A 24809-nucleotide genomic window follows, 5' to 3' on the forward strand; every position below is an offset into this window, starting at 1 on the left:
GTGAAGCTGCCTGTGCAAGATGGGGTGTTTTTCTCGTTGAGGCGCTTGTGTTGCTTTGCAACCTGTCGCAAGGCTTCGTGTGATACCCAGCCACGTACCGTGCTATATACGGTTCCAGAGAGCTCAATTGGCATCCGTATATGCTGCCTGGCTTGGTTGGCTTGTAGCTCGGCCAGTTGGTTGAGGAGAGCTTGCTTGATTGCCCTCGTTGCCTCGAAGAGGTCTAATGTTGACTTCTTAAGGTGACTCTTCAATAATGCGTGGATGCCTTCCACCCGGGAAGTAGCCACATTGCCGAAGTGAGCATATTGATCGACCCAGGCCTTGACGAGCTTTTCCTTATACGGGTCCAACCAGGTTTCCCGTATGTAGCTAACCTCCTTGACGTATCGTGGCACAAAGCGCTTCTCGAGCTCTTCAACTTGTTGATCAAATGTCTCCTCATCTTTCGAGCCCACGATTGAGTGCCAATACCCAAAGAACTCAGCCCACCTCTCATCACTATTAGAGTCCTCATCGTCACGGTCGAAAGCTGGTTTGCAATAGCTAAGCACCGCCTTATTCGCATGCCAGATGCAAAGCAGAGACTTGGACGCAGGAAAGCACCGGGAAATTGCGTTTATGCAGGCGAGGCAGCGATCTGTCAGGATAACCGATGGCTGGCGAATGTCATATAACTCGTATATCGATTGGAGTTGGTCCAGTGCCCAGATATAGTCATTTTCGTCTTCACCACTGAGGAAGGCAAAGGCAATACAGAATGACCGCTGACAGGCATCAACGCCGATCATATCGAGCAGTGGCATCTTATATTTGTTCGTCTTGTATGTGCAGTCTAGCAGTAGTAATTCTGGGTATGCGTTGAGGTATCCTAGAGACGCTGGGTGTGCGAATAAGACTGCTGTGACTCGGCCATCATGATCAAGCTGTATGCGGCTCTGGAACCCCTCGTTGTCAAGCTCATTGGCAAGGGCATGCATTGTGCTCTGGCCAGCAAGGAGCTCTCGTCTGCGCTGTGCGATACAGTTATATATGTCTTGCTGTGTCGCTCCTTGGGCAGTCTGAGAGCTCTGGCGCATATATGTCCGGATATCCTTTGGTGCTATGCCAGCGCTTGAGAGGTTCCCAATAGCTGACTGGTCAGTTGAGGAGAGGGCACGATGAGCTGGATGTGCTGTAATATGCAGACTGGGCTCATGGTTGTGGACCGACTTCTCCTCGCCTGGGCGATGCCTGACATACCAGTACGACTTATCAAGGCTCTCTTTCGCATTGATGGAAAACTGGCATCCAGTGATACGGGAGCTTGTAGACCGTTGCCGATCAGCTGGCTTCTGGTCCTTGCTTGTATGAGCCCCAAGTCTACCTCCACGATCGCAGGCAAATATGACTGTGCGTCTTCCGGACCGCGGGTCTCTCGTGGACTTGCCTGTGGTGAAGGCATAGCCTCTGGAGCCGCCCACGCATTAATTGAGGCAAGAAGAGACTCGCGAGTCGAACTGGCCCTCAGGAGGAAGGCAATCGTCAGGAATTCAGTAAGCCCCATATTGGAATTATCTTGAAGAGCTAGCTGTAGTGCACGACAGTGAGCAGCTCTTTATACACAAAGGAAAGGAAACTCCTGCTTTGTGGACGTGGTGCAGAACCCTTGTAACCGAGGCCGCCTGCGAGGTTTAATGCAGCCTGCGTTTGAGCTTTGGCCTCAATGGGGTCCAAGCACCACGCATGCAGGCGCTCGACCTTAATATGCGGATTATAGCATCGCTTCCGCGGACAACTACTCTGAGCGCAGATGGTATGCTATATGAGGCTGGCTCTCTGTGCGACAGTTTGCCACATGCAATAGAAAAGGAGAGTACAGGTCAGGGGGCGGCCCGACTATCTTCCGCCTGGGCTTACATAACAGGCGCGGACGTCCGCGCCGACTTTAAAGGCGCGGGGGTCCGCGCCTCTATTGGCTCCCCACGCCAAACTTGTGGTTGACTAAACCTATGTGCGGATCAACCCGAGACACATTCAACAACCGGAATTCGCAAATCCGGGGGCCTAGGGGCTTGCCGTCATTCAAGTGGACGGTCCAGCCACGTCTGTGCGCTGTTTCACCCCCAGGTAGCTTGTAGATCAGCCAGGTGAACTCAAACACCGATGCTACGGCCGGCGCCTGAATTAGCAATGTTGCTTACCGCGCGGTGGTTTCTTGGTACCCCATATTCGTTTTTGGGCTTTATATCCCCGACGAAACAAGGACACCCGGAAGGCGTCCTCAGATGCTGGAGCTGTTTTTGAACGGGCTTTACGACTGGCTGCGTATCCGGCAAGATGAGCACCCGTCCCAACCCGTCTTCAAACCCGTTTGGGGGCGGCCTCGTTGCGAAACAAATCGCCATGTGCTTCAATTCTTACACTTATGTCTGTCCAACATGACTCAGAAAGCCTTGACCTATTGCTCACCTTTTCCTCTTCGTCTCGAGACTTGATTCATGGAGTGGCTGCTGCTCTTCGTAGAGGCAAACGTCTACTCATACCAATGCTCCCCACCGGTTTCCCCGCTGGGTCAAGGCACGCCCGCGCTGGATATAGTGGTACCATCGTCTGGTTTCATTTTGATATTCTCAAGCTCGAGAGGGGCAGCATTGACTGGGGCTTTGGGATCGACCTGACGGCTCATTTGACCCGCGGCTCCCAGTGCCTTGCGACCGCCAATTCGTCAGCTACGGATGGAAAAAGAACGGAACAGTTACATAAGCCTACGGATTCCATACGCAGAAGCATAGGCAGTTGATTAGATAAACCAACTTCGTCCGGTGTTTGCCGACTGATAGATCTGGACACGTGCGATTTCGCAAAGCAGCACCCAATAACTCGCGGATGAGCTTCCTTGATTGCAACGCACCGGAGACGGATGGATATTCCGTCGCTATCTCTGGATTTCACATATCCAAGATATATGCGCATTATTCGGACACCAGTGCACGCTTCTACGGGGACTTGAGCGACGATGCGGCTTCCAAGCTGTGGGTGTACATACTGTCAACAAGGAAGAATACTTGGCGCAGATGTTATTTGGCCTGCCTAGTTAATACAGCCTATGCCACCCCATATAATGTATATGCTAATGCATAGGCAAGAGTGAAATCCTTATAGATTGTGCCCATATTGCAATAGCCGCTTTAAAAAAGGGTCTCGAAAGACAAACGAAGCCGCTCTTTTGCAAAACATGTTAAGTATGCATCCCAATTATATGTATCTAACTTATCCCTCGCTGCTATTAGTGGCCAAGTATACACGTATGTTTTATGTGGTGAAAGACCCTTTGAACACCTTTTCGAAATCATGTTCGTTCCATCTCACCAGCGGGGCCAGGCCTGCGAACTTCCACACTCCGTCAACCTTTGTATAAAAGTGCTTGTTGGTGGCATGGCTGTGGCCTTTTAGTTTGACAGTTTTCAAGCTTGCGTCCGTGTAAACCTGGTGGGCAGCCCTGAGCTGGTGATGTCCGATGACTTGAGTCTCCGATACCCGCTCCCACCGAGTCGCGCCAAGCAAGTGCTGCGTTTTGACGCAGGGATCGCCGAGGAAACCGTCATCGGCCACCATGGCCATGAAGTCGTCTGCCGACATTGCTTCCCATACGCCCTTGCCAATTTTAGTGTAGTCGACGTAGAGAGATGGTGCAATGATGCCGCGTAGTCGATCCCAGTCCTAGCGAAAAGTCAGACAAGGAAAACGGTGCCAGCATTTTCATACTCTGGCCGCCCACCTTTGCGTCGTAGCTATCTCCCCAATCAAAGAGTAATGCTGAGAGATCGAGATAATCTATCATGGTTAGTTATTGACTCCGGAAGAATCATGAAAATTAGGTGCTTACCCTGAAAGGACAAGCTATCAGTTGGGTTCCCCATGGCGTTCAGGTACGCGGACAGATCCGTTGATTCGAGATACGAGCGTTGAATGTAGAATGCAGATGGATACCACCAGCGCCCGATAAAAGCAAAATAGCAGAGGCTTTTATAATAGTTTGCATACCGTCTGCGGTTAAAAGACTAGGATACGCTTCCCCACTGACCCGTTGGAAAATCCGCTCGCTTCGATCTGTGCACAGCGTGCACATGCCTCGGGTTTAGAAATGACGGACACCAAGGCACACGGGGAAAGCGGAACTATCCTAAGCCGATTGTGCATTTGGATTAGTGTCAAACTCGGATCACGGTTGGTTACCGAATCCCTACGGACTCTCGTCTCAACCCACTTGGACATCTTGATCCAGGCTAAGCTACATCTCTACTGTCGCCACGAGAAGAAAATGAGCGGGGTGCCTCGACCAAGTTCATCTCTCTCAGGGACAGGTGCTTGATGGCCACCGTGAGCTTCGTTTCGTTCCCGAGGTTTACAATGCCCTTGGAGCAGATCCACCTGTTGCTCGTGGGGCTACTTGAAACAAGTGCTCAGTCGATACATTTGGCACCTCAGGTTATTTCTATTCATTGAGAGCACTCTGTGGGCCTTTCCGGCAAATCCATGATGAAGCGCTTTGATATCGTATAACCTTGTTCTCTCTCCGCTACGAAGTAGACGCTTGTACTCATAGGTTAAGTAGCTCCGCCTGCCAAATCATCGTACTGAGTGAACTCAAGTGCCACCAGCGAGACTTGGCGGATTTCCGGCTCACGTTTCGGTGATTTACGTCCACTGCGCCATTTTAATTGGATTGACCCCTTTGTTAACCGCGATTGGCGAAAGAGCCCCAGGTCCATCTTTGCCCGAGGTCAGTGCACTCATGCTACTCTACTGGTTTACAATCTCACGGTTCAAGCAGAAGTATCCCGAGGCAGGTACGAAAGCTCCTCCGAAAGTATTTACGAAATATCAATACTAAACAATCTACCACTAGGGCTAAATGGGGATACACTGTAGTTTAGACGCTCGAGTTGAGCTTCTGCGGACTTTTCCAGTGCGATTTGCGTAATGTCTCTGCGCGGCCGGTCTAAGAACTGTCCGACCCGATGGCGAAGTCGTGATTGTTTCTCATCTCGCTTTTTATATGTACTCTTCGTATTGATCTTTCGCCTCCGATTCTCTGGCGGTTCTTCCCTCGGAACGACGGGTTGATATGTCTCATATTGGGATATAAAGAACTCAGAAACCAGTAAAGGCAATCGGAGACTCGCCTTGTTAAAGATGCATTAGCTATATTGCATCGCCCAAGTATACTGATACAGCTACAATTAAACATTACAACGCCCCTCCAGGCAACTTAGGGGTGAGATAAGACGTTATATCAAGCTCCCCAGTTCGCTTTATCAAGCAGCTAAGATAAAGCTGCAAATCATTTCCACCATCAAGTCGACGATGCTGAGTGAGATACTCCAGCACCGACTTCCAACTCTGGCAAAACTGGCCTCTGCCATGGTTCTCCATCCAACTCATGACGCCGTTGGCCATGGAAGCATCATCTTGACCGAGATATCGCTGTTGAATGTAGAGCTTAATGTCAGGGAGTGTACCGCCGGGCGCAATGTCGAAATAGTAGATGAATCCAGATAGAATCGCAGGCAGATCGGAAGAAATTCCTTTGGAACCGGAACCTTGTCCAGGCGTTGGCCGCACCTCGGAATTGTCATCAAAGTCGGGGTTCAGACAAGCCACGGCGGCAACCAAGCTTTTCAGTTCCTGCATCTTGGTTTCCGGAAAGGCAATGCGACCGCCCAAAGTCATGACTTCCCGGACAGAGGCGAAGCTCGTGTGCGGCGTGCGAAAGTACATTTTAATACGCGACTTGGATGGAGTGACATTATCAACGCCAAGCATGCTGTATCGCCTAGTTAGCCCCTGTCAAGTGTATGCTTGAAGTGCAATGCGAAGAATTTCGTCCTCTCTCGCTTGACGAGGTGCACCTCTGAAGCTTGAAAATTGATTGCAACTTCCGGTGCCATGATGGCCAACTCGGGTAGATCAAAGAACGCTTACAAGGGGCTGAGCATTTTCCCCTCGGACGAGGTCTTTATAAAGTCATATACCGCGGCTCGAGCGGCGTTTGCAGGATCCAACTGCGCGAGGCTCTGTTCCCAAAGCTCCATGGGGATCTTGCCATGGTCATAGCCCAGCTTACGGGGTATAAACCACGTCTTCATGGTCAAGCCCTTGTGTGCAAACTCGGCAGACACCAATGTGGTCGACGCAAGCTTGGCCCCCGAAACAGCTTCCAGAGTGTACTTTTGTCGATCGTCGTCGTAGAGAGTTGAGAGGAAATGGTCCATCCATGTGAGATCGAGAGAAGGCAGCACAGATCGAAGGCGGCGCAGGAGCTCGTTTGTCGGATCCTGGTTTAGTGGATCCATTTCGCTGCCGCTCAGTAGGTTGGTCGCCTCGAGAGTGTAGCGGACCTCGGGCTTCGCAGTAGGCGTATTCCATTTCCACGAGTACGTCATGGGCATGCCGTTGAGCTTGCTGAACATGGATGGCCATTTGAGCTTGCCGTCTACTGATGGCGCTGGGCCCATGTAGGGTATCTTGGTGTTTTCAGTTAGTCAGAGACTCGGAGTACTCCCGTGGTTGGTCGACGAGAAAGCTTACAATCCAGTGGTAGTGGAAGACAAGGGCCTCGAACTGCTTCTCGGCGGAATATCCGGCTGCTTCCATCAATGTAGCCAGACAGGGCCCCGACAGCTTCCACCAGTAGTCGCTATCCGTGTGGAGGGGGGGCATCAAGGGTTGCAGGGCCGCCCATGCTTTTGGCGTACCGCGGCCTCCGGTGAGTGCGTTTTCCGCCATGCTCCCTTTCCGCAGAGTAACAGCGCCGGCCTTTGAACAGGGGTGATGGCAGCCCAGAGGAACCTTCAAACTTATAAATTTCAGTCGATTATTGAAGTGTTGAAGTGTAGCCAACAAGTGTGCGGATCGTCAGCCAGAAGGTGGTACGAAAGAGCAACGTAGAAAGAAGCAAAGGTCCAGGATAAAATAAAAATACCAGGTCGGTCGGAGAGCTCCAGACTTCAAACGTCCCGGGGTATTTGCCGTGAACCACTAACAGTTCGGAGTGGACTCCCGCTAACAAGGTCAAACCGCTTGAGCCTCGGAGAGCAACAGGAAGGTTCCCCGAAACATTACTCTCAGACAGCAGGGCGCAAGCCCGTGCGTTCACTTCAAGTCGGCATTCAAGATGAAGGATTGTTTCATACGTCGCACATTTCTCAGGCCTGGAACCCCGTGGACGACTTCTCGGAGCGACGGGAACAAACGCTCCTACTGAATTCGAAACCCACCCCAGTAAAACGTAGCTCGTCGCTACCCTTTTTCTTTATAAATTTTGCTGCCAAGTCGCTTCTAGCATACGTTTCACTATTGAGCATTTCTTATTTCATCACCCAGCATTTTGTCAAGCTGGAATCGCTTATTGGAGCATCGAGTACTTTTAACCCAAGTGGCACATAACTTCCTCGCCATTTCTCAATGCTGCACGCCCCTGTAGCGAATTACTTAAGCTTCTGCCTTGGCCTCGATTTATCCGATGTTCCGCTTATAGTAGGGAAGGGGTTTAGCTCCTTAAACTAACTTGAAATTCACTACCTTTTCTGTAGGCATTCTTAAGTTAAGAAAGCTAGATAAATTGAGTAGTATCCTAGTTGGTGATATGATAGAAATACAGTTTGAGGCAGTATAGAGCTAACAATTCTACGGCTATGGTATTATTCTACTTCTTGCTTTATATATAGAGTGTCGTTTCAATAACGAAACCATTTGGGAATATAATTCAACTTAAAGGGAAGAAAGTGTCAGAGCAGAGAATGATTTATAATATATGATATAACGATATATATATATATATATCGTTGATTGGGGTGAGTGCCCCTATTTCGCCTGATGTAGCGGTACTTTACCAGCATCAGAGAAAGCTACTACGTTGTATTTACCTGAGAAATCAATGAGATCGACTCATTAGAACTCGAATATATAGTAGGCTAATGCCATGAACAGGAAAATAAAGTAGTTGGTATGTAATTAAAGTACTAGACATTTTGGATTATTCTATCCAAAGACGTAATTGGCCTTCATAGGCTGAAAGAAGCTTTGATAAAAGGTCGATTGTAAATGCTAACCAAGTTCTAAGTATATAGTAAACTGGTCTAGCCAGTAGCAAAACATAAGCTGCAGTCGCAGAAGGAATCGCAAAAAGTAACAAGGTGCCAAAAGAGAAATCCCACATTTTAGCATAGAAATGTAAACGCCCATTAACATGCAACAAAATGCTCCGTCAACACGAGAAATGTACATGCTCCATAAACAACTAACCACGTAGCTCTTTTTAGGTACTGATCCTCACTGCCCTAGAATGCCGCGTCGAACGAATTCGCGCATCTCCTCCATGTGCGACCCCTCGTTCATCATGGTAAAGTGGTTGACATTGTCCAGCACTTGAACACTGATCTTGCCAGCCCCAATCAACGAGGCCCAGCCCGCAGCGGAAAAGTCGGTCCTGTCGCGTAGGAGCCAGAGCATCTCACGCGGATCATCCGGGGCAGTCTGGATATGCGGCACACTCGGGTCCTTGCAGATGCCGTCCCGTGCGTAGATGACGGTCGTTGGCGGCGCGTTGGCCAGAGGTCTTGGGACGTAGCCGTCGAGCATGTTGACGACCGAGTCGAAGTGGTGGCGCAGCCAGCTGGGCACCGCCTTGTGACCGCTCATGTTGCCGAATACTCCTGCGCTCTCAAAGAAGTCGAACATTCGGGACGGCGGATTCTCGAGACCAATAGGGTTTGGTGCGTCGATGAGCAGCAGCCTCTCAACCACCTCGCCCGCTGCCATGAGCTTGCGAGCCGCCTCAAAGGCAAATATGCCACCGGCCGACCAGCCTCCCAAGAGGTAGGGACCGTGGGGTTGGATCCGTTGGATCTCGGCGGTGAACTTGGAAACCACCTGATCCGTCGTCACCCCCAGCTGCGTCATCTCGTGTGGATTCGTCCGCCACGGGCAGTTTAGTCCGTAGACGGCGGTATGGGGATCTAGTCGAGCGAGCGACCCATAAGAAGCAGCCGAACCAGATCCGTCGGGGAGCAGAAACACGGCACGACTAGGGCCCTGGGTCGTCTTGGCGCGCCGAAGCACGATGGAGGTTGCGTGCGGGGCGCTCGATACGATATCGTTGTTGACGGCATCTGGCTGAGGGAGGGATATGGCGACGGGAGCCGGGTCGGCGAGTTTGGTGGTGACGCTTGGGGCCAGGACCTTTTTCAGACAGGCCTCAATTTCTTCCAAAGTCCCGTTCTCCAACAGCAGGGTGCTGGATACCTCGGCGCCCAGGGCTTCCGAGAGGCAGTCGGCAATTGTCAGGCCGAGGAGCGAGTCGATCCCAATGTCAGCCAGGCAAGTCGTGGGCGTGAGCTCCTCGGCTGGTGTTCCCGTCTCATCGGCAATAGTCTGGCGGATGACGACCTTGAAGTCCACGTCCGCATGGACGCTCGAGGCCGCCGTCAGACTGCTGCTCGACGACTCATAGTCGGTGTTGGACGCGGATGTGAGCGATGGAGTGTCCCTGGGCACATTATACTCGGGATCGAGGAGAGACTGCAGGTCCTTGACCGTCGGGTATGCGGCAAAGAACGTAGAGGGCAGGTCCATGCCAGTTTCGTCGTGGATGCGCTCGGCGGCGGTCAAGGCGAGCAGCGAGTCGAGCCCAAAGTCGGCAAAGAGGCTATCGGGCTGCAGCTCTGCCAGCTCTATGCCCACCTCTTCGGCAATGATGCTCAAGACGTGGCCAAAGTCGCCCGAAGCCTTTGGCACGGCGGCCGGTGGGGGCGGGGCGGCGGAGCGAACCGGGGCCTGGGCCGGCGTTGGAGCAACAGGGGCGGCCTTGGCGCCGGCAGGCGCCTTTGTCGTCGCCTTTCCGGGCAAAAGGTTGTCCAGAACCTTGCGAGGGACGCCCTGGAACTATAAAGAGGGTTAGAAAAAGTCGTGAAAAAGGACAGACTGTTGTCTAGGCTTACCGCGACTTTGTCAAAGACGCCAACGATGCGGTCCCCATCCAGAATGTACGTGTCGCCGGCATACAGCTTGCCCTCTACAAGCTGCATCCTGTTGTAGGTTGTATAGACTTTGCCCTTCTCGGGGGTCTCGGCGAATCGCAGCCGGTTCCAACCGTGGTTGATGAAGACTTGCTTGTCCGACTGCACGTGCTCGTTGCCATTCATGATGAAGCCAGCCAGATGCCCCAGGCTGTCGATCCACTGCGGGTTCACGACGAAGCCTTGGTCGTCTACACGAAACGACACCTTCGCCGTCGCCTCGAGCTCCTCGCTGTCGAGGATGACTTCCTGCATGCCCTGGTATCCATCGCTGTAGTCAACGAGGGAGCCGAAGAGCTTGTAGACCATGGCGCGCTTCAAGCGGTGACAGTTACCACTGATGACTCCACGCTCGAGGGAAGCAATCCTGCCATTAATCAGGTACGCCATGGGCTTCCACTCGTTGAGCCACGCGGCCTTGTCAGTCGACAGCCGGACGTTGACCGAGGCGTGGCTCATCGTCATGGTGCCGGAAGCGCCGACGCTGTAGATGGACAGCGAGATGATCTGCGATGTCCAGTCGGCCGTGGCGGAAACACGGAACAGGTGCGACGTTTCCGACGGAAGGGCAATGAGCGGTCGATCAATCTTCATGTCGCACACATCAAAGCCGGTGAAGCTGGCTGCGGCGTTGCCTTGGACGAGGGTTTTGGCTACGGTCAGGGCAACGTCACCGTACAAGCTCTGCGCTTCGTTAGTCCTGTTTACATATACCTACGAACAAGGGGACCAGCAACTTACCGAAGGGCACAGGGAGGCGCCGTTGACCATGTGGCCGCGGAGGATGTGCGCCAGCCTACCGTCGAAGAGGTCTGACTCGGCAAGCAGCGTGGACCGTGTGGCGCTCTGCGTTTCTTCCAGTACGCGCTGGACAGAGGGTGAAATGTATCGAAACACGGGAGCCTCGATGGCCGGCAGGCTCTGGGGCGCCGCGGTTCCCACTCCCTTGGTCAGCAGCCAGTCGTTCTTATACTCGATCCAGTGGTTCTTGAGGTCCCAGCTATAGCGAGGGAGATCGACGACGTGGTGAGACGCGGCAAAGTCCCGGTGGTAGTTGTTCCAGTCGATGGGCAGGCCGCGGACGTACATGGACTCGAGGGCAGAAACTATGCACTTCCACGGCGGCGTCGATTTGCGGAGAGAGGTCAGAGTGGTCGGCTCGGAGCCCAATGTGCCCTTGATCATGGCAGAGCAGGCCGGGTGAGGGCCCAGCTCGAGCCAGATGGTGCGAGGACCAACCAGCGAAGCGGCCGAAGCCGCCTCCAGTGCCCCCTGGAAGTTAACCACGCCACGGCACGCCCTGGCCAGATACTGGGCGTTAAAGACCGGCTCGTCTCGCACGACACGCTCGAGCAGTGGAGACAGGACCGGCACCTCGGGTGTGTGGTACTGGACACCCTGCGCCGCCTTCTCAAAGTCGCCAAGGATGGGATCGACCTGGGCCGTGTGGAAGGAAAAGGGAATGGCGAGCAAGACGGACTCGCTGCCCAGAGACTTGACCTTTGCAGCGAGCTTGTCGATGTTCTCCTTTGGTCCGCCGACAACGGTGCCCAGGGGTTGGTTGACGCATGTCACCTCGCAGCCCGACTCGGCGAGGAACGGCCGGACAACGTCGACGGCCTCCTTGATGGCCAGCATGGCGTGGGTGCCGGGGGTGCACGACTTTGCTAGGAGCGTTGCCCGTGTGCCCACGAGGAAGATGGCATCACTGGCACTGATGACCTTGGCACAGTAGAGCGCCGCGTATTCACCCAGGCTGTGGCCCGTGACCATGCTCGGGCGAATATTCCACGAGCTCCAGAGGCGACAGAGGGCCATTTGCACAGAAGTCAGCGCCAGGTGGCTCGCACACGTATCCACGCCGTCGAGGCTCGAGGCGGATCCGTCGACGAGGGACAAAAACGACGGGAAGCCAAGCTGCTGCGCTATGGCATCGAAGCGCACCACATCATCGCGGAACCCCGGCACCGACTGGAAGAGCTCCTGGCCTACCCCTGCGTACAAGCCTCCCTGTCCGGTAAAGACAAAGGCAACGCCTGGCACATCCACCGGGCCAGGGACGGGCTTGGGTGCCTCGGACTGGGCCCGCTGGGCGAGCTCGCGCACAATGGCGTCGACCGAGGCACCGGAGCAGGCCACCCTATAGCCGTGATGCAGCCGCCGGGCCGTGGTCGTGTAGGCGAGCGACGGCAGGGAGACGGACGGGTTCGCCTCGAGATACGACAGCATACTGCGTATGTTGGCGGCCAGCGCCGTGGCCGACTTGGCCGTGACGGTCACCAGGTGCGTGCCGCGCGGATCAAGCCCCGTGGCCTGGTCAAGCAGCGGAGCGTCTTCGAGGAGGATGGCGGTGTTGCCACCAGCTGCACTGAAGTTGTTCAGAAACACCCGTCTCGTCGCGCCAACAGAGTCCTCTCGACGCCATGGGGTAGGCTCAAGGGCAATGCGGACGTTGCGGTCGGCAAGGTCGCTGGGATAGTTTCTGTTGATGCGCGTCTTGATGCCACAATGCGGCGGAATCTCGTTGTTCTTCATCATGAGCAGCACCTTGATCATGGACACGACGCCAGACGCCGACTCGCTGTGTCCAATGTTTGCCTTGGCCGAGCCGAGATAGAGAGGCTGCGTGGTAGGGCGCTTCTTGTCCGGCAGAAAGACGGACAGCACGGAGCGCATCTCGGTGGCATCGCCGGCCTGGGTGCCGGTGCCGTGCATCTCAACGTAGCTGATGTGGTTGGGGTCGACGCCCTGATAGCGCATGACGCGTTTGAAGACGGACACCTGGTCGCCCTCGTGCGGGCGCGTAATCGACTCCGACTGGCCGCAGTGGTTGGTGTTGGCTCCCGCAATGACACCGTAGACGGGGTCTCCGTCCTCGAGGGCGTCTTCGAGACGCTTGAGGATGACGGCGCCGACGGCTTCGGCCCGGCAGTACCCGGAAGCCTCGTCGTCAAAGGTGTTGCAGTTGCCCGACTTGGCCAGGAAGTGGCCGCGGTCGAGGCCGGTGAAGATGTCGGGGTTGGTCAGGACGTTTGTGCCGCCGGCGACGGCCGTGTCGCACTCGCCCCGTAGGAGATAGCCACACGCCGACTGTATGGCGGCAAAGCTGGACGAGCACGCCGTGTCAATGCAGAGACTGGGGCCCGAGAAGCGGAAGAAGTAGCTGATGCGCCCCGGCATAAAGGCCCGCACTCCGCCCGGGATGAAATAGGTGTCGACATTCTGGCTGCTATTCACCTCTCGCCAGTCGTCGCTCGTGACGCCAAAGAAGACGCCGATGCGGTCCTGTTGCGTCGAGGGCGTCCGGTTGGGCACCATGCCGGCCATCTCCATTGCCTCGTACGTGGCGGTAATGGCCAGCCTGTGTGCCGGGTCGGTGCTGTCTGCCTCGCGGGGCGACATGTTGAAGAAGCGGGTGTCGAACAGGCCCGGCTCGTTGATGAAGCAGCCATGCTTGACGCGGTTGGTGTTCCGCCCCTTGCCCGTGGGATCATGGTACGTTTCCCAGTTGAAGCGCTCCTTGGGAATCTCGCGGTGCACGTCTCGGCCAGCCCGGAGGAGGTTCCAGAGCTCGTCGTTGGACGGCGCCTCGGGATATCGACCAGAGAAGCCGACAATGGCAATTTTGGACTGGTCAAACCGCCCCGTGGGCCCCTGGGGCTGCTGCTTCGGCGTCGAAATCATGTTTTGCACAGCCACCTCGAAGCTCGTCTCGTGGGCCAGGTACGAAGACAGCTGCGTCGTGGCATTGCAGTAGAAGGGGCAGATGACGCATCGGTCCACCTGCAGCTCACCCAGCGCTGCGGCGGTTGCGGCGAGGACCTCTTCCCACTTGACCACCTGTTGCAGCACACCCATGCTGGCTACCCGGAGCAAGCCTTGCAAGTCGGTCGCCTCGACAGCTTCACCGCTGGAGCCGGACAGAAGGGGCATCTGTGGTTTGGTCCACTGAAGCGCAGCCTCTGGATACCCAGCCAGCGTAAAGTCGACATCGCCGTCGCTGAAGAGGTGGGCGGCGTGAAACGGCGACTCGATGGACAGCCGGTGAGACTGGAGGCTGTTTTCCTCGAGGAACTGGTCCAGGACATCAGGTGGGCCACTGATGGTCGTGTTAGTCGGTGAGGTGGCGCTGATGTATATCCTAGACGGGCCGCCACGGGAGAGCTTTTGTTGCGTCAGTCGTGCCCTTGATAATGGGGGGGGGAATTGGATAACCAACCTTCTTCTCCTTGGCACTGTTGACCAGCTGCTCCACTGGCTTGTTCCGCAAGACGACGGCGGACCAAGACTTGTCACCTGTCGTGGTGATGATGCTCCGTTGCAGCAAGGAGCGGAGCGCGGTCCGAAACGCGACCCTAGTGGCCTCGACTCCTGCGAGAACGACCTCGGACATAGATCGCGAGACGCAAATGGCGGAGGCGGCAAACGAGCCGGTGCAGCTGCCCAGTAGCAATGTGTTTTCAGACCGAGGAAACGGCCTGTCCTTTGCGAAGCTTGGGGCAAAGAAGTGTTAGGTCTGGCTTGCATGTATCAGGCGCAGCGTCCACAACTTACTGGATAAATTTCGCCAATTGACAGACAGTCATGAGACAAAACTGGAGGACCGGTGCCCCCTCGGTTTCGCCGAGCCGGGCCACTAGGTCGATGAGAGTGGTGAAGCGGGGGAACATATCTTGGACGGCCGACGAGTGCCGTCCCAGTTCCTCTCGCAGGCTAAAAGCCACCCTCTCGAAAAAGGATGTCAAGGCCTCATCTTGACTGACGTGGAGCAGCCGGTTGAGGTCGGCCTCGAAGCTGGCTGTGAGGTCTCCAAAGAGCAACAACTCGGCCGTCTTACTCGTCTCGTTGGTGTTAGTGGTGGGCGCCATTGTATGATTTTTCCTCATTAAGAATAAGGCGATCTAAACGATCACCGGTACCTGATGCCGAGAAGACGGTGTTTCTAAAAGATGACTCAGGGCCTGATGCTGAGATGAGAATGGAAAGGCTGTTCGGAAAAGGGAGCCCGAAGTGAGTGAAAGGATGTCGTGGATTAGGAGGATGCGGTCATTAAGTGGTTTGGCAGTTTCCCAAGACTTGACTTGCAAGATGTCGAATGTAAAGACGGCGAGGCGGCATACTTCTTTTAACCTCATCTCACGGAGCCGAGGCAGCATACGCCCTCTACAGCCGTTCGCACGAAGCGATAGAGTGGCCTTGGAATATTCCCGAGGTTTGTCAAAACGGCATGCCGAGAACAATGCAACGTCTCGAGATTGTTTCAGTCTTCGCATGGCCCGGATGTGAATCGGTGCCCTCTACACCTAGAGGATTTTCAATCAGACAGATCGAGGCCTCGCCCGCGCTGCGCCGACCTGTGGGCGTTTTGCGGGTTTCATCAGTGTCGCCGCGACCCTCTCGCAAGATGTCAACGCGATTGGTCGAGAGTACTCTATCAAGCTTGTTTCAAATTCCCTTCAGGGGACGGCAGATATCGAGAGCCGAGATTTAGTGCGAACGGCCAGACCAGTTCGAGGGTGGGTCTACCGTTCAATGCGCACGGCTTGACCACATGTGTAATGCTCCGTTTATATTATGCGGAATCCATACGAACAACGATTGCGGGTGACGACGTATCTCCTGGCGGTGACACCCTCGCAGTTGCAGCTACGGTCCAGCCATGACAGAAGCTATTCAGATGCAACTTCCAACCTCGGGGTTTCGGTGGACATGTGGGATGATGGTGTGGAATCTGCGGATGGCTACTCCTTGATCTACGAGCGGATTGCCGCCACTATTCCCCATTTGCCCCTGGCATCTCCACAGGGCCATCTAAAGTTAGTTCGCTTGGGTAGTTTGACGACGTGCCGCATGCCAATCGGCGCTGCCAGGCGGTGGCTGACAGGTGGGCGGCCGATGGGACTCCCGAGCAACGAACCCAATGCTTAGGCAATCTTCTTGCCCGCGGAGCCCTTCGCGATCTCCAACCAAACGGGCAAACATAGGGCAGTGCAGCCAATCGCAACCAAGTACGGAGATCAATCATAGCTTACACAGGTGACAGGCCCAAGACGGGGCGGACACGGAGCAATCCAGACGCCGCTCAACGCCACTCTTGCCCCCAAAAGTATGGCATTCGGGCATTTACCTAGAAAGGTAACGTGGTTGCGAGAAACTGCAAGACTTGTCACGCAACCGAGGACTCACGCTCCCATTACTTAGCCCAAGGCGGGCCACAACGTCAATCAGTGCAGCACGGCGAGCTGACGAAATACTGCGGCACGAGGCTCACATCAAGTTTTTGGTATTTGGCCCAGGTCTGCTGATTACAATGCCTTGTGCCTAGTTGATTTCATGCCAAACCCCCCTAAATGGTGCAGGCATCGTAGCCTCGCGAGGCTCGGAGACGATGCCGAAGAGACAACAGACCAAGGCATCGTAGCCTCGCCCACATTACGCCTCCCCGTTATCAGGCTCCCAGTTTCAACACTCTTTGCAGCCCCTTTATTCCCAAATAATTTGAAACGCTCACGTCCGCGTCCTTGGCACGCCAGGGTGGGTGTTTAGTGTGCTCGTTTTGAAATCTCGGCAAAAGACGTTGCCACGGAAGCAGCGATTCCAATGGGAAAAGAGTATATAATCCCGCCTCTGACGTGCGGGTTTAGGGTGAAACAACAAAGGGGGTGCTAAATACGATCAGCTTTGACATGGCCGCTTTGCCTCGCCTTTCTACACCCTCTGACACATCCCAGTCTCGAAAACTATCGGCCTGACAGGCACTTCTAGAATATAGCCTGAAACCGTCGGCACAGAGGATTGGTATGTATGCCGGCGCACCGTCAGAGGAAAGTTTCGTCCAGGATGACAACTAGCTGGCTATGACGGAGCCGAGAAGCGGCATGCATTGATCCGACTCCTCCTGTGACGTGTTCGGCATTGTGATTGTAGAGGTAGTGGTTGGCTCGCCTTTTGAGTAGACAGCCAATCGCTTCTTGAGTCATCCAGCCAAGTGTCCGTGGTTAATATTATAACACTCTACCCGGGTCCTGGATAGCAGCTGCTCTTGCTCCTGTCACAACAATCCAGATTTGCCAACACGCCACCACAGGGCGACGACATGAAGCGTGATGGCAGCATGGCGTCGAGATGGAATATGCACATTCGACGCAACGAATCTTCGCCGGGGCGGCCAAGCGCCGAGCCGCCCTCGGCCGTCGCCCAAGTCGACGTCTTCATGTGTCTGCCGGCCGACACAGTGAAGGGGGCTTCGCTAGTCGACGACGTTTCCTTTATACTACCCATCACGTCGACCATCGGCCAGGCTCGCCAGCCACAAACCATCACGTTATCAAGAGCCACGCCATCTAATACCCGGCAACCATCGTCAACGCCCATGGCGGACATGGTGGCGGCAAGCATGACGCCGGCCATGGTCGACTCAGGGGCGAACGCGCAAAATCAAGCCAATGCCGGCATGGGAGCGCCAGCGGCTGCCACCATGATGCCTGCCGCCGCTTCCATGGCTTCGAACTCTCGAGCAGCAAGCTCGATGCAACAGGCGGGGCAGGTTGGAGCGGCCGTCGCCCCGATGGAGCCCATGATGATCGATCCGGCAAACGGACCGTTCCTGGGAGGAACTCCTACTTCCACGGACGACGTGCTCCTCACGGTCATCTTCCTCATTCTCTTTGCCCTGGGCGCTTTCACGCACATTTCCATCTACCGCGCAAACGCCAAGCGCGGCCATAAGTTTCTGCTGTCGGATCTCGTCTTCGATTTCTGCATGGTCCGAGCGGTGACCTGCATATTCCGCATCATCTGGGCCTTTTTCAGTCCGCGCGGCATAATACTGGTGGCGTTAATCTTTGAAAACGGCGGGTAAGTTCTCCATCTGCCCAAGCGCGGCACGAGCCCATCGTTAACGCATCACAGCGCCGTTGTCGTCTTTGCCGTCAACTTATTCTTCGCCCAGCGCATCGTCCGGGCCATGCATCCGCGCATCGGCTGGCACCCGGCGTTTGGATACTTTTCCCTCTTCCTCATCTTTTCCGTTCCAGCCATCGTCGTCATGAACATTGCCGTCATTTCCGTCAGCTTCTTTAGTGTCGGCAAGATGGCCCGGCTACAGGCTACCGAGGAAGCACTCAAGTTCGGGGCCTCATGGAACCTGATGTTGAGCGTCATGCCCCTTGTTCTAGTCTTCCTCGCCGCTGCCATGCCGGGACCACCGCCCGAGAACTTTGGCAGCGGCGAATTGCGGTGCAAGTCTACCGTGCTAGTTTTCAGTGCCGTGACCCTGGCGGTCGGGGCGGCTGTGCGGCTCGCAGCCTTGACGAATCCCGAGGCTGGGTTGGCAATGTCGCCGTTGTTCAGCAAAGCCGTATTTTACGCCACTGGCTTCATGCTCGAGATTTTGACCGTCGTCGCATACGCCTACTTTCGCGTCGATTTACTCTTTCATATCCCCAACGGAGCCAGCAGACCTGGGGACTATTCGGCCGGCTCAGGGGATAAAATTCTTGGGGCCCAGTCGTGGTCTGCACGTGAGATTGAGAACGAATTTGCCAGGCTCGGAATCCGCTACGAGCGTCTAAGGGGCTCCGGGGGATCCCAAAACAACGAGTTCATTGCTATATTCTATCCGGCTTCCAACCAACCAGACATGTCAGGTGGCCTACCAGGTTCGCGAGGAACCGACTTTCAGTACGGGGATGCAGAGTTGTCGCCGAGAAACGTCACGAGAGTAGGCCGAAGGCAGACCATTATGGAATCTGTCAGGCCGCCGCGACCGCAGAGACCGACCAGTGAGACTTTCTACATGACTGAAAAGTTACCTCCCAGTCAGTTTGACGACTGAAGCTACCGGTATTGATGGGTGGTTGGTTGCGTCCGACGTTTACGGGTAGCAATAACGAAACACCAACATATCCGTGTCTTCATTTTATGGTAGACCACATATGGCTGGTAAAAACAAGCCATTTCTATTAATTAAGGCATAAATTTGTAATCTTGAGCTGAGCTCTAGTATAGCATATCTATAAAAAGCACTTTATACGTCGAGTCGTTGCCCTGACTAAACATGAGCAGCATATTACTACTTGCTCCCAGGAGGCGGGTGTAATAGCTTCCAGACAACACGGTGCTTAACCTATTAGAGTTGATTTTCACCACAACTTCCCAAGCAACCCAAAGATTCCCGAGTAAAGGTTTCCTCTAGAGGCTTCCTGATCGAAAGCGTCATCTGCCAAAGTGCAACCTGCTTTCATTCGGTTTCATCCTATGCTGGATTTGGCGAGGGAACCTTATTACGCCCAGTGCATTGCCCGGTCACAGGCGGCTAGCCAAACAGAGGGTAGTCTAAGCTTCGGAGGCGGTACTGCCTCGCCTGCTACCAGTCGGGGGCTAACTTTGATGGATCAACCTGTCACACAGCGCGTGAGAGGCGCTCGGGACGAAGATTTCTAGCGAATCGGCAATGCCTAATCCCAGAAGCCCGGTACTAGCTGCCGGACCAATCGTGATTGCGTAGCGTCATCGCCCTCGTTCGCACTATTTCTTGGCAGGGGGATTTGCCGGCGGAGCGGATCCTCGGAGAACCTGAAACTACGAGGACCACATTATCTGTCACCCCCGCGGACCCCTTACCGGGGTTTCTACCACTTTTGGTGACTGGTACGATGGAAATAGGCCTGAAAGGACCGTGCCATCGAGTCCTGAAGATACCGAGGCGGGGACGGACCCGGATATCGACGTTGCCGCTGAATGAGAAGCGCTGCGAACATTGTTGAAACTCGAAAAGCAGGCGTAGAGCGGGGTAACAATGGTGAGATTGCACCAAGATATTTGCTTGGACCTTTTGCTATGGGATTCTTCAGGCCTGTGTAGGTGTGCCCTGAAGCCCCCCAGGCTCTCTTGGTGATTGTACCGAATTATACCCTGAATTCCTCTATTCCTCGGAGGGGTCGAGCCGCATTTTTGAAAGGATCCTCCCTGTCTGGATTTTCATGTATTCCATTGCATCTCCACATGCCGCGGCTTGTTATTATTTTATATCCTTCCTCGCGGGAAGGCGCCAGGGGGGGGGGGGTTTTTGGGGCAAGGGGGTCAGAGGCGTCCGGATGTTTATGCCATTCGAGCAAGCAATTGAGGCTGACAAAATAGAGAGATTCAGGCTTGAAAGTCCGAGTCGTTTGTATCGCCGCCAGTGGTATCGACAGCCCTAGTAACAATTCCCGCTGCGACCCAAAAGTCATCGGTGGCCCTGCCCTCGTATGCGGCAAGCTGCAATTGGCCTGAGTCTCGTCTCAGTGTTTGATTTTCATCCTCGACCATCTCTTCCCGAAGACGCAGATATCTTGCTCTATTCTAGTCAAGATTTCGTCCTATCTATATCAGGGTGGTTTTCCATACATGGAAAGGCCTGCAATCGATAATCGGTATCGGCCCCACATTTATTGCAAGTATTGCAATACACCTTTCCATACTTGGTCCGTGCACGACGACAAAATGTCACTGAAGACACCTTCGACAAGATGGACAAATTCACACCATATGGTGAATTAAAAATACGAAGTAATTGATTGAGCTCAATGATAATGTCCAAAAAGAGAGGGTAGGCAAATCTTACGTGTTTTGTTCCAAGACGAGGAGGAAATCAGACGGGAATTTGCACGAATTCTCACGCCACGGTCACGCCACCGCCCCTTCCCTCTTCAAGACATTGTTCTTCACCCAATGCTTCAACCAATTCTCCTTTTCAATTTGGTCCGCATCCAATTGTGCCCTTTCCCAGGAGATCGTACGACGAGCCTGAAAACACCCGTTCCGGCTCGTCGCTCATCGCTGGCATTGATAGGATGTCTATTGCCATTCGTGATAACTTCGGCCGTCGGTTCCTATGTCGCTCTTGAAGCCACCATGATAAAGCAGTTGTTGGCGCAATCTCATATGGATCACCTGAGATGTAATCTTCATACTCGTCTTGACTTGTAGGTCGAGCACAATTCTGCAGATTTCTTGAAATACGATCAAATGCATCAAGGCCATTGTCTTCTTCTTCGTCCAGTACATGATACGAAATTGTACCGTCGTTTGTATTTCGGTAAGAGTAGCAAAGGTCTTTGACCCGTTTGAAAGCAGTTTTATGCCACTTCTTCTAATTTGAGTGGATGTACGTCGTGCGATAGCTTGGATGAAGGACCAAAGAAGCGGCGTAATAGGGCGAATTCTCTTTATTGATAATTTCTTGGTCAAGGTAGCCTTTGAAGACACGGCCCAGATCCCACGCTTGCCCGTAGAGTTGATCAAATCCTTCGATGATGGACGGTTGAAGAGGAGATAAATTCTCTGCGACGTTGATGACATACTTTCTTGCCCTCAGGGTGTTTTCGAAAGCTGGCGGTGACAGAAGTACTGTAGGGATCATTCTGGGGACAATAAAGATAATATATGAGGCGGTTCCTGCCTTTGAACTCCGCTTCCCCTAACCCTTTTACTACCGGTACATTACTGCCAGATGAGCATGTTTTCATGATCCAAAAGCAGGTTTTCTCTTGTCTTGGGAGATATAGACGCGAATGAATCCGAAGCAATGGATTCAGAATCGAAGAAACATAACTAACACAGGCTCAGAATCCATTGTCGCCAGGTGATAATGGTATGCTGTGGGTTGGTGGTGAGGCTGATTTTGTGGATGTGCGGATTTGTAGCGGGGGTTCCAGGCCCACAGCCCCTGTAGGTAGCCCCCTGTAGGAACCCTTGTTAGTGGCGTGGTTCAGCCAATAGTATGGAAATACATGGATCCATATCCATACCTATTCCATGCCATTCATGGAAGGCCCCCTTTCCGCTCCCTGTGCCCGATTTTTAGTCTCCCTGTGCACCTTACCGTATTAGGTAGAAGCATCGCGAATCGGCCAAGACTTGCATTTGTGTGTGCAACACACCAATTACTGTAGAAGGTGGTCACGGATTGTAGAGTCTTTGCGTTGAACATTATGAATTTGAAGCTATTCGCACATTTCCTCCATATCTTCTAGCCGCATTACAAGCTCATACGGCTGCCGCATTGCGTGGCCTCTTTTCCGCCGTGGTGAGCGTTCCCCCCTTTCCTCTAACTGTAGCGTTACTTATCTGCGAAGCCGGGAGCGGCATAAATCCTCCTTCCACTGATGTAAGGGTGCTAGAAAGAGGGGTCGAGGACCCAAGGGTAAAGAGACGAGGGCGCTCGCGATGCCCCCGTTGAGACCCTCCTTGACGCGGCGGCCGCGGCGGCTCGTGATATTCGAAGGCCGAGGGGTAGCCGCCGCATAAGTTGGGTGGCAGACTCTGAGCGCCGGAAAGTCTGCGGTTGCTGGTATGAGGTCGGCTGTGTAGGCGTTTGACGGATCACGATGTCGGCTTGTGGTGTTGACGCTGCTTGTGGTGTTGACACCGACCACGAAGCTATAGCCGGCCCAATGCCAAGGTAGTTGCCAATAGCCTCAAGCCGCGCAAGCACTGTCTGCAAGACTGGCTGCCGCTGTTGCTGTTGCCCGCGAGGCTGTGACTGTTGCGAAGCTGGTGAGGTAGCTGCTGCTGCCGCTGCTGACGAGGCCACAGGTGCAGTTACAGCGGCTGTTGCAACGGCTGCAGTCGTGGCCACAGGTGCGAAGGCTATGGCTCTGGCTGGTCTGCGGCGCCGGGCAATGACTCGAGGATCGCGAATTCGTCTGTATGGGTCTGTGACAGCAAGATCCTGCCGTAGAAGCCAGTGGTTGTCCCACAAGTTCAAGGGCAAGGGTCTTGTAGCTATAACTTTGCGGCTAGTCCCCTCCCCTTGGACCTGGAGGTACGAGGCGATAATATGCTTGCAGGGCAGCCCGTATTGGGCAGTGAAGCTATTCCCACATTCCCAAGTGGCCGCTCTTGTGGTTTGAGGAGGCCGGCCGAGGCGGCTAGTGCCTGTTTCTGTACAAGCTCGAGAGACGGATATGACGCCTTCTCGACGGCTTCCTCATATAATGGTAGCCGGAACAGGTCGCGAGTCCGTCGTGATTCGCGCTCAACGGTCCGATCATGGTGTTCTCGTGAGGTTGAGGCTTGTAGTTGCAAGGCATGATATAATTCAAGCAGGTTCGACTGGCCGTTGCGAAGGAAGGTGCGAGAGCTTGAGTGAAGGGATTCACAAGGCGAGGTCGTTGTGTGGCCCCAGTTGCGGTAACGGCAGACCCAAGCGCGCGCCCATTGCGTTCGTACAGGCATCCAGACCTCTTCCACATACCTAAGAATAATGTGCTGGTCTGAGAAGGCGCCTTGACGATGCCCCAGCGGCTGTTGAACTCGTCCTCGGTCGGGGCATACACTACGGACCGGAAGGCTGTTGTGAAGGCACAGGGCCTCTTTTTCCGGCAGTGGCTCCGGTAGCTGCAGAGCGCCCGGGGTCTTCATCGTCTTGGGGCTCTTGCGGCGGGTCAAATGGGTCGTCATCGTCATAGTCGCCAAGCCAGCGCTTCTTCGCGTTTGTAGTGATGTTCTTCATGATATGCCACGTACAGACCTGTAGCTGTGAGTCCGGGAAGGTAGCCGTCAATGCAGCGCGCAGCAGCGTCATAGTCAGTGATGATAACGTGTGGGATAAAGGCATTGCCGTCAGCCTCGCCTCTTAGCCTTGCCTTTGACTGTAACCACTCGCGAAGCTGTATAAAACACCAGGTAAATGCGTTTGTGTCTTCGGAAGGACTAAACAGAAAGCCACAGGAAGATAGAGCCCAAGGCAGTGATTCCATTGATCTCTAGCAGCTTGAGGCCATATCTATTCGTGTTGTTCGTTACGTCGGCCATCATAAGGTGTGAATGTTGTGCCCAAAGCCGCAAGGCAGGGTCAAGGCCCACAATCTGGTAGAAGAAGCGATCCTCATCGTCAAGTAGCTCTTTATGGAAGGCACCTTCCTCGTCGAGCCTGGCAATAAGCGCTTGTGTGGATGTATGTGCCCCAAGCTCCCGGAGACGAAGCCGGGCACAGATATTCGCGATGTCTTGCTCTGTTGCAGTAGCCGCGGGCTCTTAGCCCGAAGAGCAAGAAGGATCTGCCGCGCCGTTAAGCCAGCATCGCGAGATAAGTCTTTAACCTGCTGGAGTTGATGTGGATGAAGGCGCCGGTATTCTGGGAAGGCGCCGGCCCTATTGGCCTCATGGTTGTGCCTTGGGCACATCACAGAGATCCGCCAGAGGTCTCCCTCTAGCTTCAGGCGCACAACCTTGACTCTAAACGGGCAGGAAGTCCGCCTGGTGCCAGTCTTCCGGAGTCCTAACGAGGCTGACTTGTATTCACGGCCGCCGCATGCGCATACGATGTCGTAACGGCGTGGAGCCCATGTTCGTAGTTGCTTGGCTTGAACTTAACTATGGCGTAGCCTTGGCAGCGCGCATGCCGCTGGAGCTCGTCAAACGCATCGTCAAAGGTCTCAAAGAGTGGCATATTGTTTGGCGGGGGCTGGAGAAGCATCTTGGAGAAAGAACGGGTTGATTAGCTGCTTTGTGGCGGTTGTGTGCCTCTGGAAACTTAGCTACGCAGACGCGATGTGGTATTGCGAGGTGGGTGGTTATCACGAGTTATTTTGGCTTGCGGTGTTGTACCAGGAGGCACTGCTTGCCGCGACGCCAATTGTGTGTATTATGTGTGTTACGCGTCTACGTGTGGAGTCTTGCCAAGTACGGTAAGGTGCACAGGGAGACTAAAAATCGGGCACAGGGAGCGGAAAGGGGGCCTTCATGGAAAGGGTATTTCCA

At 54.3% G+C, this 24809-nt stretch overlaps 4 protein-coding genes across 4 annotated transcripts; 1 reads left to right on the forward strand and 3 right to left on the reverse strand.

The window, feature by feature from the left end:
- Positions 1-3294: 3294 nt before the first annotated feature.
- On the reverse strand, positions 3295-3902 carry HRG_04641 (scytalone dehydratase domain-containing protein; the record flags this gene model as incomplete). Its single annotated transcript, XM_044863112.1, has 3 exons — positions 3295-3702; positions 3761-3816; positions 3869-3902. The coding sequence occupies 3 exons, from the start codon at positions 3900-3902 to the stop codon at positions 3295-3297; spliced, it is 498 nt and encodes a 165-aa protein (XP_044721726.1).
- A 1371-nt stretch (positions 3903-5273) lies between these two features.
- Positions 5274-6771, reverse strand: HRG_04642 (tryptophan dimethylallyltransferase domain-containing protein; the record flags this gene model as incomplete). Its single annotated transcript, XM_044863113.1, has 4 exons — positions 5274-5295; positions 5378-5818; positions 5968-6509; positions 6574-6771. 4 exons carry the CDS (start codon positions 6769-6771, stop codon positions 5274-5276), a joined length of 1203 nt encoding a protein of 400 aa, XP_044721727.1.
- Positions 6772-8316: 1545 nt separating this feature from the next.
- On the reverse strand, positions 8317-14929 carry HRG_04643 (starter unit:ACP transacylase in aflatoxin biosynthesis domain-containing protein; the record flags this gene model as incomplete). Its single annotated transcript, XM_044863114.1, has 6 exons — positions 8317-9927; positions 9984-10745; positions 10803-14225; positions 14281-14432; positions 14493-14554; positions 14616-14929. The coding sequence occupies 6 exons, from the start codon at positions 14927-14929 to the stop codon at positions 8317-8319; spliced, it is 6324 nt and encodes a 2107-aa protein (XP_044721728.1).
- Positions 14930-17157: 2228 nt separating this feature from the next.
- On the forward strand, positions 17158-18897 carry HRG_04644 (uncharacterized protein; the record flags this gene model as incomplete). Its single annotated transcript, XM_044863115.1, has 2 exons — positions 17158-17918; positions 17973-18897. 2 exons carry the CDS (start codon positions 17158-17160, stop codon positions 18895-18897), a joined length of 1686 nt encoding a protein of 561 aa, XP_044721729.1.
- Between the last annotated feature and the right edge of the window lie 5912 nt (positions 18898-24809).

Source organism: Hirsutella rhossiliensis, assembly GCF_020360975.1.
Source record: "Hirsutella rhossiliensis strain HR02 chromosome Unknown scaffold00004, whole genome shotgun sequence".
NCBI lineage: Eukaryota > Fungi > Ascomycota > Sordariomycetes > Hypocreales > Ophiocordycipitaceae > Hirsutella > Hirsutella rhossiliensis.